At 39.2% G+C, this 13,125-nt stretch overlaps 1 protein-coding gene across 1 annotated transcript in view; it reads right to left on the bottom strand.

Annotated features, from left to right (window-relative positions):
• The window catches only part of NBAS (NBAS subunit of NRZ tethering complex), a 331,331-nt gene extending 319,214 nt beyond the window's left edge, over positions 1 to 12,117 (bottom strand). Inside the window, exons 1-6 of the mRNA XM_040225023.1 lie at positions 11,971 to 12,117; positions 9,857 to 9,911; positions 8,186 to 8,222; positions 5,596 to 5,673; positions 5,200 to 5,247; positions 307 to 350 (exon numbers count right to left, since the gene is read on the bottom strand). Of these exons, the coding sequence (XP_040080957.1) occupies positions 307 to 350; positions 5,200 to 5,247; positions 5,596 to 5,673; positions 8,186 to 8,222; positions 9,857 to 9,911; positions 11,971 to 12,087 (379 nt within the window). The 5' untranslated portion in view covers positions 12,088 to 12,117. The remainder of the gene's footprint in view (positions 1 to 306; positions 351 to 5,199; positions 5,248 to 5,595; positions 5,674 to 8,185; positions 8,223 to 9,856; positions 9,912 to 11,970) is intronic.
• Positions 12,118 to 13,125: the final 1,008 nt, after the last annotated feature.

Raw genomic sequence — 13,125 nt, 5'->3', positions numbered from 1 at the left:
ACTAGTTTATATCTGACCAACTCTTAACATATCTACAAATGATTTTCTGTATTCAATTCAAAATAAAAGAGTACAGACACTTTCAAGAACATTATTAAAACTGGCTAAGAGTTTTGTAGAACATGTCAATTTCATATCTCTCCAAAATTCACATCTTAAAACAGAAATCAGTTAAGATGTATTAAAATTATTTTAATAAATTCATAATCATCCTTGCCAATAAATAGCATCTATTCTGATTTTTAATAAATATTAATTGTTGTAAATTTGAACTTCTCATTTTTTGAATATTCTGGAAACTCTTACCTTGACATTTTCCAATAATAGATGTAAAATCATCTTTTGCAGACCTGCAAAAGACATATGTAAAATTAAGACTACAGTTTTGCCATAACAATACTGTATAGTACTATTATAAGACACCACAGATCAGACATCTTCTCTAGACAACATTAATGTTTAATGACATTTCTTCCCTCATACAGATACGTTCTGTGCCACAAAAAAGACCTTTTCATTGGTGACAATGTTTTCTTTCAACCTTATTTCACTAGGTACATAGCTACAGTAAGAATACAGCAATACAAGCAGTAAGTGATTTTAAGCACAGCCTTTTAATACCACAGAGATGCATGAACCGTAGACCCAAAGGCTCTGATTTACTAAATCTGGTATGGGGCCCAAGCAAAAGTTTTGGTTTTTTTTAAGTTCCACAGATGGATCCTGGTTAAGAACCACTGATGAGTATCATATCACAGATTTTAATCAGGGGAAAAACTCTTTATTTTCATAAGTCAAACAGCTTTAACAACTGACCATACACATATATATTTTATATATATAAATGACCTACTCAATATCTATGTTCTTGAAATATATACCAAAATAGCCTAATTATTATATCTTCAAAAATGAAAAATGTTAAACCTTCTAGAAAATAATTTATAAACAATTATCCAAAACTTTAAGGTCCATGGTATTTGATCTAGCAATTTAATTTCTATAAAGTTATCCCTGGGAAATAACTACAGATATACACAGATAAAGGCAGTTAATGCAGTCTAATTTATGAAAAAGAAAAATACAGCCAGTATAAAGAGATTATTAAATTTTACTACATACATTCTATGAAATATTATGCAATTATTGTATGTGACATGAAAAGATGCTAACAATGTATTAATTTACAGAAGTTAAAGAAAAAGGTATCAGATAGAATGTAGAGTATCATTCTACTAAATATACACATAGTTTATACACACACACAAATTTCAAAGAACATAAATCAAAATGTTAATAGTAGACAACTTCTGGACCATAAAATTTGCTGTTCTTTCATAAATACTTAACTGTATTTTCTAACATTTGTAAAATAAGTAAGCGTTACCTTTAAAACAAATTTTAAAGACTAAGATTTTCAGCCATTTATTAAATTATATTAACAAAATCCAGCTACAATTATGGAAATAAATTTCCTCAAGAAATTAAGACTATACAGCCTCCACGAGGTCTAGAACAAAAAAGAAATGACCTCACAAGTGAAGCTGACTTAATGTCAGCTCTTGTGACCTGGACAAAGTAGTCAACATGATTTCATTTTTCCTTCCACTAAATAGGATGTGTGTGTTAGTTGCTCAGTCGTGCCCGACTCTTTGCGACCCCATGAACTGCAATCCACCACATTCCTCTGTCCATGAGATTTTCCAGGCAAGGATACTGGAGTGGGTTGCCATTTCCTTCTCCAGGGGATCTTCCCAACCCAGGGATCGAACCCGGGTCTCTTGCACTACAGGCAAATTCTTAACCGACTGAGCTACAAGGGAAGCCCACTAAACAGGACAAATAACTGCAACTTCAGAGTTCAGAGAAGATTAAACCAGGCATCACATATAAATTACCATGAACTAGACCAGGTGGCGCTAATAGTAAAGAACCCGCCTGCCAGTGCAGGAGATACAAGAAACAGGGGTTTAATCCCTGGGTCGGGAAGATCCCCTGGAGAAGGAAATGGCAACCCACTCCAGTATTCTTGCCTGGGAAATCCCATGGACAGAGGAGTCTGATGGGATACACTCTATAGGGTCACAGAGAGCTGGACACAACTGAAGTGACTTAGCACACAGAGTGAAGTAGTACAATCACAAATAATAGTTTGTTCTTTTTGCTGGAAAAGGGGAGGAAGGGAGGGGAGACAAATCTGTTTTGTCAAAACGTCACAAAATATATTCACTTAAGATACTTGAGCAAATTGGGAGGAGGGGAGGCAAGGGTGCCTTTTTTATGAGTCCCTTATTCTAATGCTTTTTATTGTGTTTCATGAAAGTTTCTAATCAGTTCCCATATTTATAACAGCCCATAATCATAAGAAAATATCACTTCAATACTTAGGAAAAGAGGAAGTATGTATTAACCACTTACAGTCCATAACCACCAAACGACAAGTAGCAATTCACAAACTGTTTTTCACCCATGTGAACTCCACACATAAGTAGGTTAAGTGTCATAGTAGAGCATGCGATTGAGGCCTTTGCCACTCACTTCAAAACTGAAGATGAGGGACAGCAGCCTAGCCCTGCACTGCCAATAGCAGAGCTGTCTCCTCAACTATAGTGTTTCAGCTTTTCATGTTTTCCACTAAAACTATCTCCCGTTTATAACCGCTTCCTAATATCGAATAACAACCCCAGACACTATAATTATCTTTCATATTCTAATTCAATCCACAAATATTTACTGAATACTGAGTGCCGACTACTATTACTACTGGAGTCAATCTTAGATTGCATGTGCTCCTCACTGTGGTAGAGAAGACACAAATGAGCAGTGAGAATAAACATCTTAAAAATTCAGGAACAGCCACTAGTCACAGCATTGACTTCGGGGATCCACCTTGCCCTTTTTTTTTTTTGCTGATCACCCCACTTTGCTCAAAGACATTTCCTTTCAGGTTACTGCAAAGTAAGTGTGGGTGTCTATCTGTAACAAAAGCAACTGAATGCCAACGTGAACAAGAGAGTAGGCTCTGCCCCATAATATCCTCTCCAGAATCTGCTTCCCCATCCCACTTGCTGACAGGCCAGGCCACTAAAACATAAACTAAGCACCTATTACCTCCAAGGAAATATACAAGTGCAAGGGAAAAAAAAAAAAGAAAACAGTCCATGCCTCCAAGGAACACACAGTATAAAGGAGCCGAGATTTCAGATCCCATTCACTAGAGTTTTAAACAAATGGCACCCCCTTGGAGGAGTGCAAAGCAGAGGCCATAAATATCCTGGGGGAAACCCACATGTAAACATATTGGCATAGACGGCTAAAAGGCATGACCAAGAGGTAGTACAAATTTGTAGACAAGAGCATGAACACTGAAGCCGGAGAGCTGATTTCAAATCCCTGGGCAAGTTATTTCACCATACTGTGCCAGAGTCCTCATTTCTAAAATAGAGAAAAATGACTTCTGCAAGGATTGAGCTAACATGTGTAAAACACCTACAACAGTGCCCAACACCATTCGCATTACCTTTTTATCATTAATGTGTTGATTATTATAGGAGCATCAAGGATCAATACCCAACCAATAAGGGGAAGGGGATTCAATGGGAATAAGTCCCTGAAAGGTTTTCTCATACAGCTGCCTCTTAGCCCCAAAAGTCTTTAAATATACCAAGTTACAAAACTCTTGCAAATTACAGATCAGACGAATAAGATCTTGTGACCATCACATCTGTTGCCCAGAAATCTTCCCTCACTGCTTAGTCTCAAATGCATGAGCAGACTTCTACAGAGCTGGCCTATGTATACGTTTTATAAATATTATTGTACATGCTAACAGTCCAGTAACAAATCCTCTTACAAAAGCAAATAATTACTTTTTTTTCTTTTCATCACAATTTTTAGTAACAAGTTCCAGAAACCCTTAGTCAAAATCTCCTTCACAAGCCTAAGTATCAATCCCTTGCCACATGTGTATTCCAGTCCTACCAACTAAAATCATTCCATTAACGTCCCCATTTTGTGGGGGGAAAAAAAGATAGCAATTTTGACTACTATCTGCTGTTCATAAAGAAGTCACATGATATACACATTTCTCTAAGAGAAACACTTCACATCACTGCAGCAAATGGAGTAGGAAGTGCCAGCCCATCTCTATTAACAATTATCAGCTAAAATACCGTGCCCCTGAGGCTCACTCTTGCTGTTAGGGCCCTGTCTATCAAAGCCATGTGGAATGAAGAGTGAAGTTCTGAAAAGCAGTCATTATTGCCAATCATCTCTGTCCTGATGGTTTTAAGAATGATCACGGAGGCTCAAGATCTGAAATCAGAGCCCCAAAGGGAGCTAACCTCCATCTACTCCCCTAAAAGTTATCCAAAGCTAACTCCAGTTCTGTTTGGATAAATGAAAAAAGAAATTTTGCAAACAGAAATAGTGTGCTAAAAACTGAATGCTTATTAAAACTAGTTTCAGTCAACAATAAAGCAGCAGAAAAAACTTCTGACTGGTATCCAGCAGCCTGAAATTTCCACCTCATTTGCTTATACTTTGAGACTCAAGACCTGGGGCTTTCCTGGAGATAGGAGTGGCCCCCAGATTTAGAGGTACAATATGTTTAGTCTGCTATTGACAATTTCCTGAGAGCATAAACTAGTTTTCCTAAATTCGTTGCCAATGTTGCTATTTCTTTCACAACTGATATACTACTTAAAAATAAAGTGCATGAGAAGCCCAGCTCGGAGAAGTCTTCTAGATGTGAATGTAATACCACTGATGTCTCAAGAGGACAGAAAATTAGTGGTCTCTAGTAACACTAAGCCTTAGTGTTCTGCAGGCCCATGTTCCATCTACAGCTTTATGCCAACAGAGTAAAGCTGTCTCGATTGCTTTTTCACCTTCCTGAGCATCTGCTTATCTGACTTAGCAATAAAAGAAGAGTGATTTTCAGAGCTCTGGAATATATGCTTTTGTCTACTGAAAAAGTAAAATTTCTCAGGAGACAGAGTGATCCAGGGAAGTAGAAGGCATACTCTGAGAACAGTCTTCATCCTTTAATTAGCATAAGTTGGCGTTTGACACCTTACAAAATTACATGAGTTAATAAAAAAATTCCTTTACATATACCCCCTTTAAAAACCTGAGTTCTCATAAATCAAGTAAATCTTTTCTGAAGGGAACTGCTGAATGAACACAACTGACACTTACCTGATCTCCACACACTGGTCTTGAACTGCGGCCAAGAGTTTCCCATTGCTTTCATGGGGAGAAAGAGAAACAAATCCCTGTATGAGTATCTGTAGTTCTCATTATCATAGATGGAACCATTTTAAGAAATTAAAATCATTTTCAAATTTTTTCACATCTTTAATTATCCAATTTCTGACCTTATAATTAGATGTGTATACAGGTACAAAGGCATACAAAATAATTAATAGAGTTGCATTAATATATTTAAACAATATTAATCATGTGTGACAGGGAATTTATATACAATAAAAAACCAAGAGAGCAAGCCATAAGGACCCTAAAATTAATAACCATAATGGAATTTAAATGCTAATCCAGGTAGAGCAACATTAGGTGAATTTTATGCATCCTTACCTTGCAAGTACCAAATGCCAGTTTATCTGTTTATTAACCAAGCGAACCAGTCCATCAGGGAGCAAGAAAGGCGCAGGGCTGAAACCACAACACATTAGCTAATTTTAAAAATCTAATCATGAAAACCACATATAGTAGGTAAATATTATAAACAGCAGATCTATAGTGAACAAGAGGGATTTTTTTCCAATAGAATATAAAAACAGAATATTGGCAAACTCAAAACTGAAAGTAACTAATTTGATATCTGAAACCTGACCACATACATTTCTCTATTACCAAAAAAACCCCTGGTTATGTGGTCAATGATATGTTTTTTCTAAGGAAAAGATATTTAAAGGTGCCAGTAACAGCAAAGTCAGCTTATAAGAAACACTTCCTGCAACGCACACCCAGAAACACAGGCTCCAACTCCAACAAAAACAAACTAGCACACAGCTAAACTCACAGAGAGAAACAGAGATCTCCTAAGAAATACAAATGCAAAGAGAACAAAGTTGGAAATGGGCACAGGACAGAGAGGAACAGAACTCAAAATGGAGAGTAAACACCTGCGAGGGGCCACAGGAAGGACACAAGTGGGAGGTGAAGACCCCCGCAGAGACCAGGACCCTCAAAAGACTGTGCCATCAGAGCAAGGGGAACAAGCCAAACGTCACCAGGAACCCAGGGAGACCTTCAAGAATCTCACCTCTGCGAGCAATTCTGATCTGGAGGGGGGGCGGGGGTGGGAATGAAACTTCCTAATGAAAAAACAAAACCCCAAGTCTTTACGACATGCAAGATTGGACAGTGATTTCACTTTACTCACATGCTGCAAGGTTCCCAAGCATAAGCTCACAATAGCATCATTCACAAAAGATACAAGGAAACGACCCACCACGTGTGAATCAGGAGATCAGACAAATCAGAGGAGTAACACACGAAGAAAATAAGTGGGAAAGAAAAAATAATTCGATGGGGGGAAGAGAAACAGGAAAAAAGAAAAAAAAAATTATGGAAATTAGAAAACACAACATAGGATAAAAAATATTAGTAATTTACATCCAGTATATTTATGTTCATTTTTTAAGACAAAACAATTAATGCCACGAGGTACTTAATATTATCAAAAAGATATGAAACATGCCTGTGATACAATCAACATGAGAATGATAATTTCCTCTGGAGGGGAAGAAGATAGGCAAAGGTCAGGGTGAGGAGGAGTGGACTTGAGCTCTAACATGTTGCATAAAAATAAAAACAGGGCCATCTGAAGCACATATGGAGAAGAACAACAACTGCTTTAATTCAGATGTGGATATGATCATAACAGATTACATTACTGTCTACAATTTTCAGTCTGTAATATTTCATGATTGAAAAAAAAAAAAAACCTTGAAAAGGCCACTCAAAACAAATATTGGCTCCAAGACCTTTTAGGTATAATTATCATAAACTCAAGCGCACAACAACTCAACTACAAGCTTTTTGAAAGAAACATACCACAGAGAAGACTAGATAATCACCCCATGGTCCACTCAGTCTATACACTGAGCAATGTGGCTAGTGCAAGGAAAGGACTTCTCACGAGAAAGACACCTCCTGATGGCTGAGCCTAAGGCGTTTACACGCAGGACAAGGCTTGCAACAGAGGGAGCTCTTGCAAGTCCTCCTCCTCAATAAATAACAAAAGAACTTACTGTTCAGGAGCACCCTAAACAGACATCTTTTCTGCCATCCCTAACCAAGGGTTCTCAGCACTAGCAAATGTAGCCCGGTGAGCCCAGTAAAAACAGCCTACCTCTTACACTCCCCTCCCCACAACCACCCTCTCTCTCACTCAGTTCTCTATCACATTCCACATCCCCCAAAATAAGATAAAATTCAGTAAGAAATTCAGTGCCTGTATACACACACACATACACACAGTAAAAGCAGAAAAGCACTGGAAATAACCCTAGGGAAGAGCCAAAGGTTTGTTTTAGAGGACTAGAACCCTGTTATCTCTAGAGCTCTTAAAATTAGCTGTCCTCGAGGAAAAAGCAATCTGTGGGAAATAATTCTATAAATCAATTCCTACATCTGCATCTAAAAGCAAAAATATATCTTTGGTCAGATTAATCATCTCCTTGTTTCCAAAATTAGCATCAGGCCTAAAAACATACTTAACACTCAAAAGAACTAAGAAGTTTCCAAGAACTGAAACCTAAGAGAACCTTCTCTGATGCACAGCAACTGAACACTGACTACAAGAGTTGATACAACAGTAAGAACAAAAAGGTTTTTAAAAAGATAATGCAAGAATAGGTCCATCTGTTCTTGAATGTGTGCATTCAAGATAAGGCTGAGGAAACATTCAGAGAATGCTGAAATGGTCATGAGATATTCTCAATAACGACTAAGGGATCGAAAATTAGCCTACATTTACCTAAAGATCTTGTCAGGGTATACCAAATGTTTGACAGGGCTGTTTTATAAACTGGGTTCACCTGAATGTCAGCATCCATATCACAATCTGGGATTCAATTCTGAAAGCTTCAGTAATAAATAGGATAATATTGTTTGTACTTGCTGTTCATACCATTTCTTTGAAGCGCTGACAACTTACCTGTACCAGATATATTGGCTTAAAAATAATAAACGATCTGTAATAAAAAGAAACAGCAAAGCCAAATATGAATGAGCTATTCTCTGGGAATCATTTTCTATTTTAGATTTACTGACAATAAGTCTAAAATACACTGTAGAGTGAGTCATTACAAAATAAAACATGGAGAATACAACTCTTGACAAGAATAAATATAATCTAATATACACAATAACTCTCACAAGATCATATATTTGTTTATATGTCTCATATGTTTGTTTATATGTTTATATGTCTCAAGTCTGTATTATTCAAAACTTTGTATAACACGTAAAAGTGGTTTGAGATGCAAAATTTCACCTAAAAAAGAGACTTTGATGAAACCATAGAGTAGAAGTCATAGTGATCACCCATGAAAACCAAAGTATCTGGATATAGATTATGATACCATTTCACACTTTACAGCAAAGACATAAAAATAATAATGCCTAAAGCAGGGAAGTCCATGGGAAACAAAATCGTCAGCACACTATTGAAAAGCAATGTTTTATATGACTCCATTTAAAATGTACACATATGTGTGAACCTGTGTACATGGTTATGTATGTGACAAAAGCAAAAGGTCTGAAGGATAAGAGATTATCGCCAGGTGGTAAAATGAGGAATTATTTATTCCAATTTGTGGTCTTCTATATTCCCAAACTTAGTATATTACTTGCATATATTTCCTAAATTTTCAAAATTTCACATTTGATAATGAAAACTGAATATGCTAGTGTGTCTTATAACAGAAGATAAAATTATTATTATATTTTCAATCATACTGATGAACCTATGTGCAGGGCAGCAATAAAGACACAGAGAACAGAACTGTAGACACAGGGGGTAAGGAGAGGATGGGATGAATGGAGAGAGTAGCATGGAAACACATTCACTGCCATATGCAAAAGAGCCAGTAGGAATTTGCTGTATGGCTCAGGGAGCTCAAACTGGTGCTCTGTGACAACCTAGAGGGGTAGAATGGGGTGACAGGTGGGAGGGAAGTTCAAGAAGCAGGGGACATATGTATACCTATGGCTGATTCCTGTTGATGTATGGCAGACACCAACACGATACCATAATGCAATAATCCTTTAATTAAAAATAAACTGTAAAAAATGTGTCTGTATAAACATATGAATACATCCATATGTGTATATATGTATATATACACACATGCTTACATAGACATATATAGTTAAAACACATGCATTTTTTTATAAAATAGGGAACATTTATGCTATTAATACTCATTTTAATCAGGCAAATTAATAGTAATTTGTTTAGCAACAGAGTTTACTCAAAAGGACACATTTTCAAATCCCTAAACTTCTTAAAAGAGCACAGTTACAGAATAGGAAAAAATAAGGAAAAAATTATCTGCTAACTATATCATAAATAAATAAGCTATGGTGGTGGTTTAGTCACTAAGTTGTGTCCAACTCTTGTGACCCCACGGAATGTAACCCGCCAGGCTCCTCTGTCCATGGGATTTCCCAGGCAAGAACACTGGAGTGGGTTGCCATTTCCTTCTCCAGGGGATCTTCCCAACCCAGGAATCGAACCTGGATTTCCAGCATTGCAGACTCCTAGGCCACAGGCAGACTCTTTACCAACCAAGCTATAAGGGAAGCCAAAATAAGCTCTACTCACCTCTAATTGCTTTTGTGATGATAAAGGATGCACCATGTTTCCGGTTGCCTCTAGGCTGCAAATGAAAAAAAATTTTGAGAATTTTCCACTGATACTTATACAGTAAGCTATATTTCTTACTCAGTACTGGGCACAAGTTACCAGTATCTTTAAAACTACTTATAGATAGAAACAAAACAAGGAGAAGCAGCATAGGAAAGTGAGCATGGCAGAGATACAGCCATTTGTCAGGATGAATTCTGCAAGACAGGACAAGGATTGAGGCTGGAAACTGTTTCTAAATCAAAGCACCAGTGCAAACACAAAAAAAGTCAAGACCCATACTGGTTGTCAGTTGGCACAGTCTATTTTGGTGGCCTACAAAGGCCTAAAAGGGGTTTTGCTTGTAGAAAAAGCGATCATATGGATCAATAAACTCATGCCCCAAAGCAAATATATTGAACATTAGCTGCATATTCATCGAGAAAATACTACAAACAGCCACACTGATATATAACTGCTATATTAAATAGCTCCTTAAGTACAGACCAAACATAGGTTAAACAATACTAGGCACTATAACGTGGAAGATGTCCTAATGGTCACAAAGTGCAGACAGATATGGCTTAAAAGCACAAAAAAAGTTATTTCATTCAACAAACATGAATCCATCATTTACTTTGCAGAAGACAAAATTTGGTTTGGGGAAGGAATATAAACATGAGTCAAATGTAGCTGACTTTCAAAAGTTTGTAGTTCAGTTAAAATCAATAGAACCAAACAAAAAAGGTGTTATGAGATTTCAATGTAAGTTGATGCAGTGCATATTTCTTTAACCAATTTATAATGTTAAGCATTTCTATAACATTATGTAATTAACCAGTGAGTGCTAAGGTGTGGAAAGGTATCCTATTCAATCAGTGGCAGCAGCAACTTTCCAGCTGCATAAGACACAAAAATATCAATTGTTCGACACAAACAGAAACTATGTAAATACTTTTAAAAAATTATGCATGAGGATCTCTGCTAGCCTACAAAATATTCCAAAAGACAGAAACTGCAGTGGGAAGGAGGTTAAAGAAAAGCTTAGAAACTTGACAGGAGAAGCAGTACTTTCTCCACTAAAGAAACTCAGCAGCCAAAAAAAAAGAAACTCAGAAAAGAGACTGTAAATAAGAATTCGTATGGGCTGGAGCCCATGATCCTTAACGAAACTCCTTTCCCATCTTGCTGCATATTCTGATCTTAAAACAGCAACTGGCACACGTTAGGCACTCAGTAAATATGTTTAATAAATGCGGGTTTCTGCTTCTTATCTCCACCCTGTGCCTGAGAGGTCCTTTCTATTGACCTACTGTCCTTTCTATTGAAACTACTGACTCCCAGGTCCAGATTACCAACACCTACGACCCCTCTTCTAATACAGAACCCAACCCCGGGTCCTCATAAATCTTCACTCCTCAGGGCATTTTGCTCACATCACTATTAAAGTGCATATTACAGCAGGTGATGAAAAAGTTTACTACGCTGTCTTCCCTCTGAGACCGCAAGTACCACCAAACTTACTCACTTCGGAAGCGCAGCGCCTCACAGTATCTGGGACATGGACAGACATACACATACACTCATTAATTACTGAAATAACACAGGAACTGACACAACTCGGGTCCAGATAGGAACAAAGGTTTATGCCGCGCTCCATGACAGCCCAGCAGATGCTGAGATGACTGCAGGGTCCTGGAAAATACTCCCACAGCAGGTGAGGAGCAGCCCCGCCGGGGCCGGCCCGGGGAAGGGACTACCGAGGGTCTAGGTGAGGGAAGGACCCCCGAGTCCAACGCTGGCCTCCCCTCCAAGTAGGGACGGTGAAACAGAACCGGGGTAGTAAAGTACTTTCCTCAGAGCCCGAGGTTTCGCCCCGCGCCCCACCCCGAGAACCGAATTAGGAGTCCAGGAGGCATGCCAGAAAACCCCACCTGGGGGACCCAGACCCCCTTTAGCTCGCGGTGCCGTTGCCAGGACGACCGCACAAGCGGTGGAGCCCGGCTCCATCCCCCTACGTGGCTCCGGCTACGTGTCTCTGCCGGGGCAGCGCCGGCACCAAGTGGCGGCAGCCCCGGCGGGGCCTGGTTCACCTGTACTTCCGTCTCCGGGGGCCACTCGGTGTTGACCAACAAGTCATAGAGTATCGTCTCCTCCTCGCCCTCCGCAGCGCCTGGATTCACGGTCGGCAATGGCTCGGAGGACGCCATATTTGCCCCCACCAAGTGCTGGGGCAGGGCCACTACGGCAAGCCGCGGCGGACAAGCTTCCGCCGCCACGCCGCCTCTGATTCCCGGGGAAAGGGGTGGAGTTAACCCGGGGTGGAAAGGAAATGCTGAGTTGAAACCCTTCTTTGAGTAGGTGGAACAAGCTCTCGCTTGTCTTGCGGTACAACTTACATTCTGATCTTGGTATGCTCCGTCTTTATTAATTGCATGAGATCAGCCACATCCCAACCTCTCTTACCCCGTCAGCTTCTATAAAACGAAAGCGATAGAACTATCTTCCTGAGATCCTTTCCAAGACAAACCATTCATCATCACAGGAATCCAAGTCTATGCCCCAACCTCTAACGTGGAAAAAGCTGAATTTGAAAGGTTCTATGAAGTGAAGTGAAGTCGCTCAGTCCTGTCCGACTCTTTGCGACCCCATAGGCTGTAGCCTACCAGGCTCCTCTATCCATGGGATTTTCCAGGCAATAGTCCTGGAGTGGATTGCCGTTTCCTTCTCCAGGGATTGAACCGAGTCTCCCGCATTGTAGACAGACGCTTTACCGTCTGAGCCATTCTATGAAGACCTACGAAGACCTTTGAGGACTAACACCCTGCGTTCTGCCATTTATGTATTCGTTGCCTAACTGATACAAAGAGGGCAAACTGTTTTTTTAAAATAAACACAGGAAAGCTATCCTATGCAACAGATTAAACGAATGAGAGATATCACCGGAATTCCCTGGTGATCTAATGGTTAAGACTCAGGCTTTCACTGCTGTGGGTTCCCAGGGTTCAATCCCTGGTGGCGGAACTAGGTTCCCGCAAGCTGTACAGTGTGGCCAAAAATTTTAAGAGAGAAAGGTATCAGAGAATGAGGCTATCGGAGTTCAGAAAAAGCCAGAGGGTCTAGAGGGGCTTTCTGGAGGAAATGAAGTCTTTAACAGATAAAACTGGAATCAAGAGCAGAGGGTTTGAGGAGAGCATTTCAAGTAGGGGGAAATGGGATAAGGACAGAGGCAGAAATATCTAGTCGAA

The sequence above is a fragment of the Oryx dammah genome, unplaced genomic scaffold, assembly GCF_014754425.2.
Source record: "Oryx dammah isolate SB20612 unplaced genomic scaffold, SCBI_Odam_1.1 HiC_scaffold_25, whole genome shotgun sequence".
Taxonomy (NCBI): Eukaryota; Metazoa; Chordata; class Mammalia; order Artiodactyla; family Bovidae; genus Oryx; species Oryx dammah.
The sequence above is the reverse complement of the archived record's forward strand: the minus strand, read 5'-3'. Positions and strand labels throughout refer to the sequence as shown.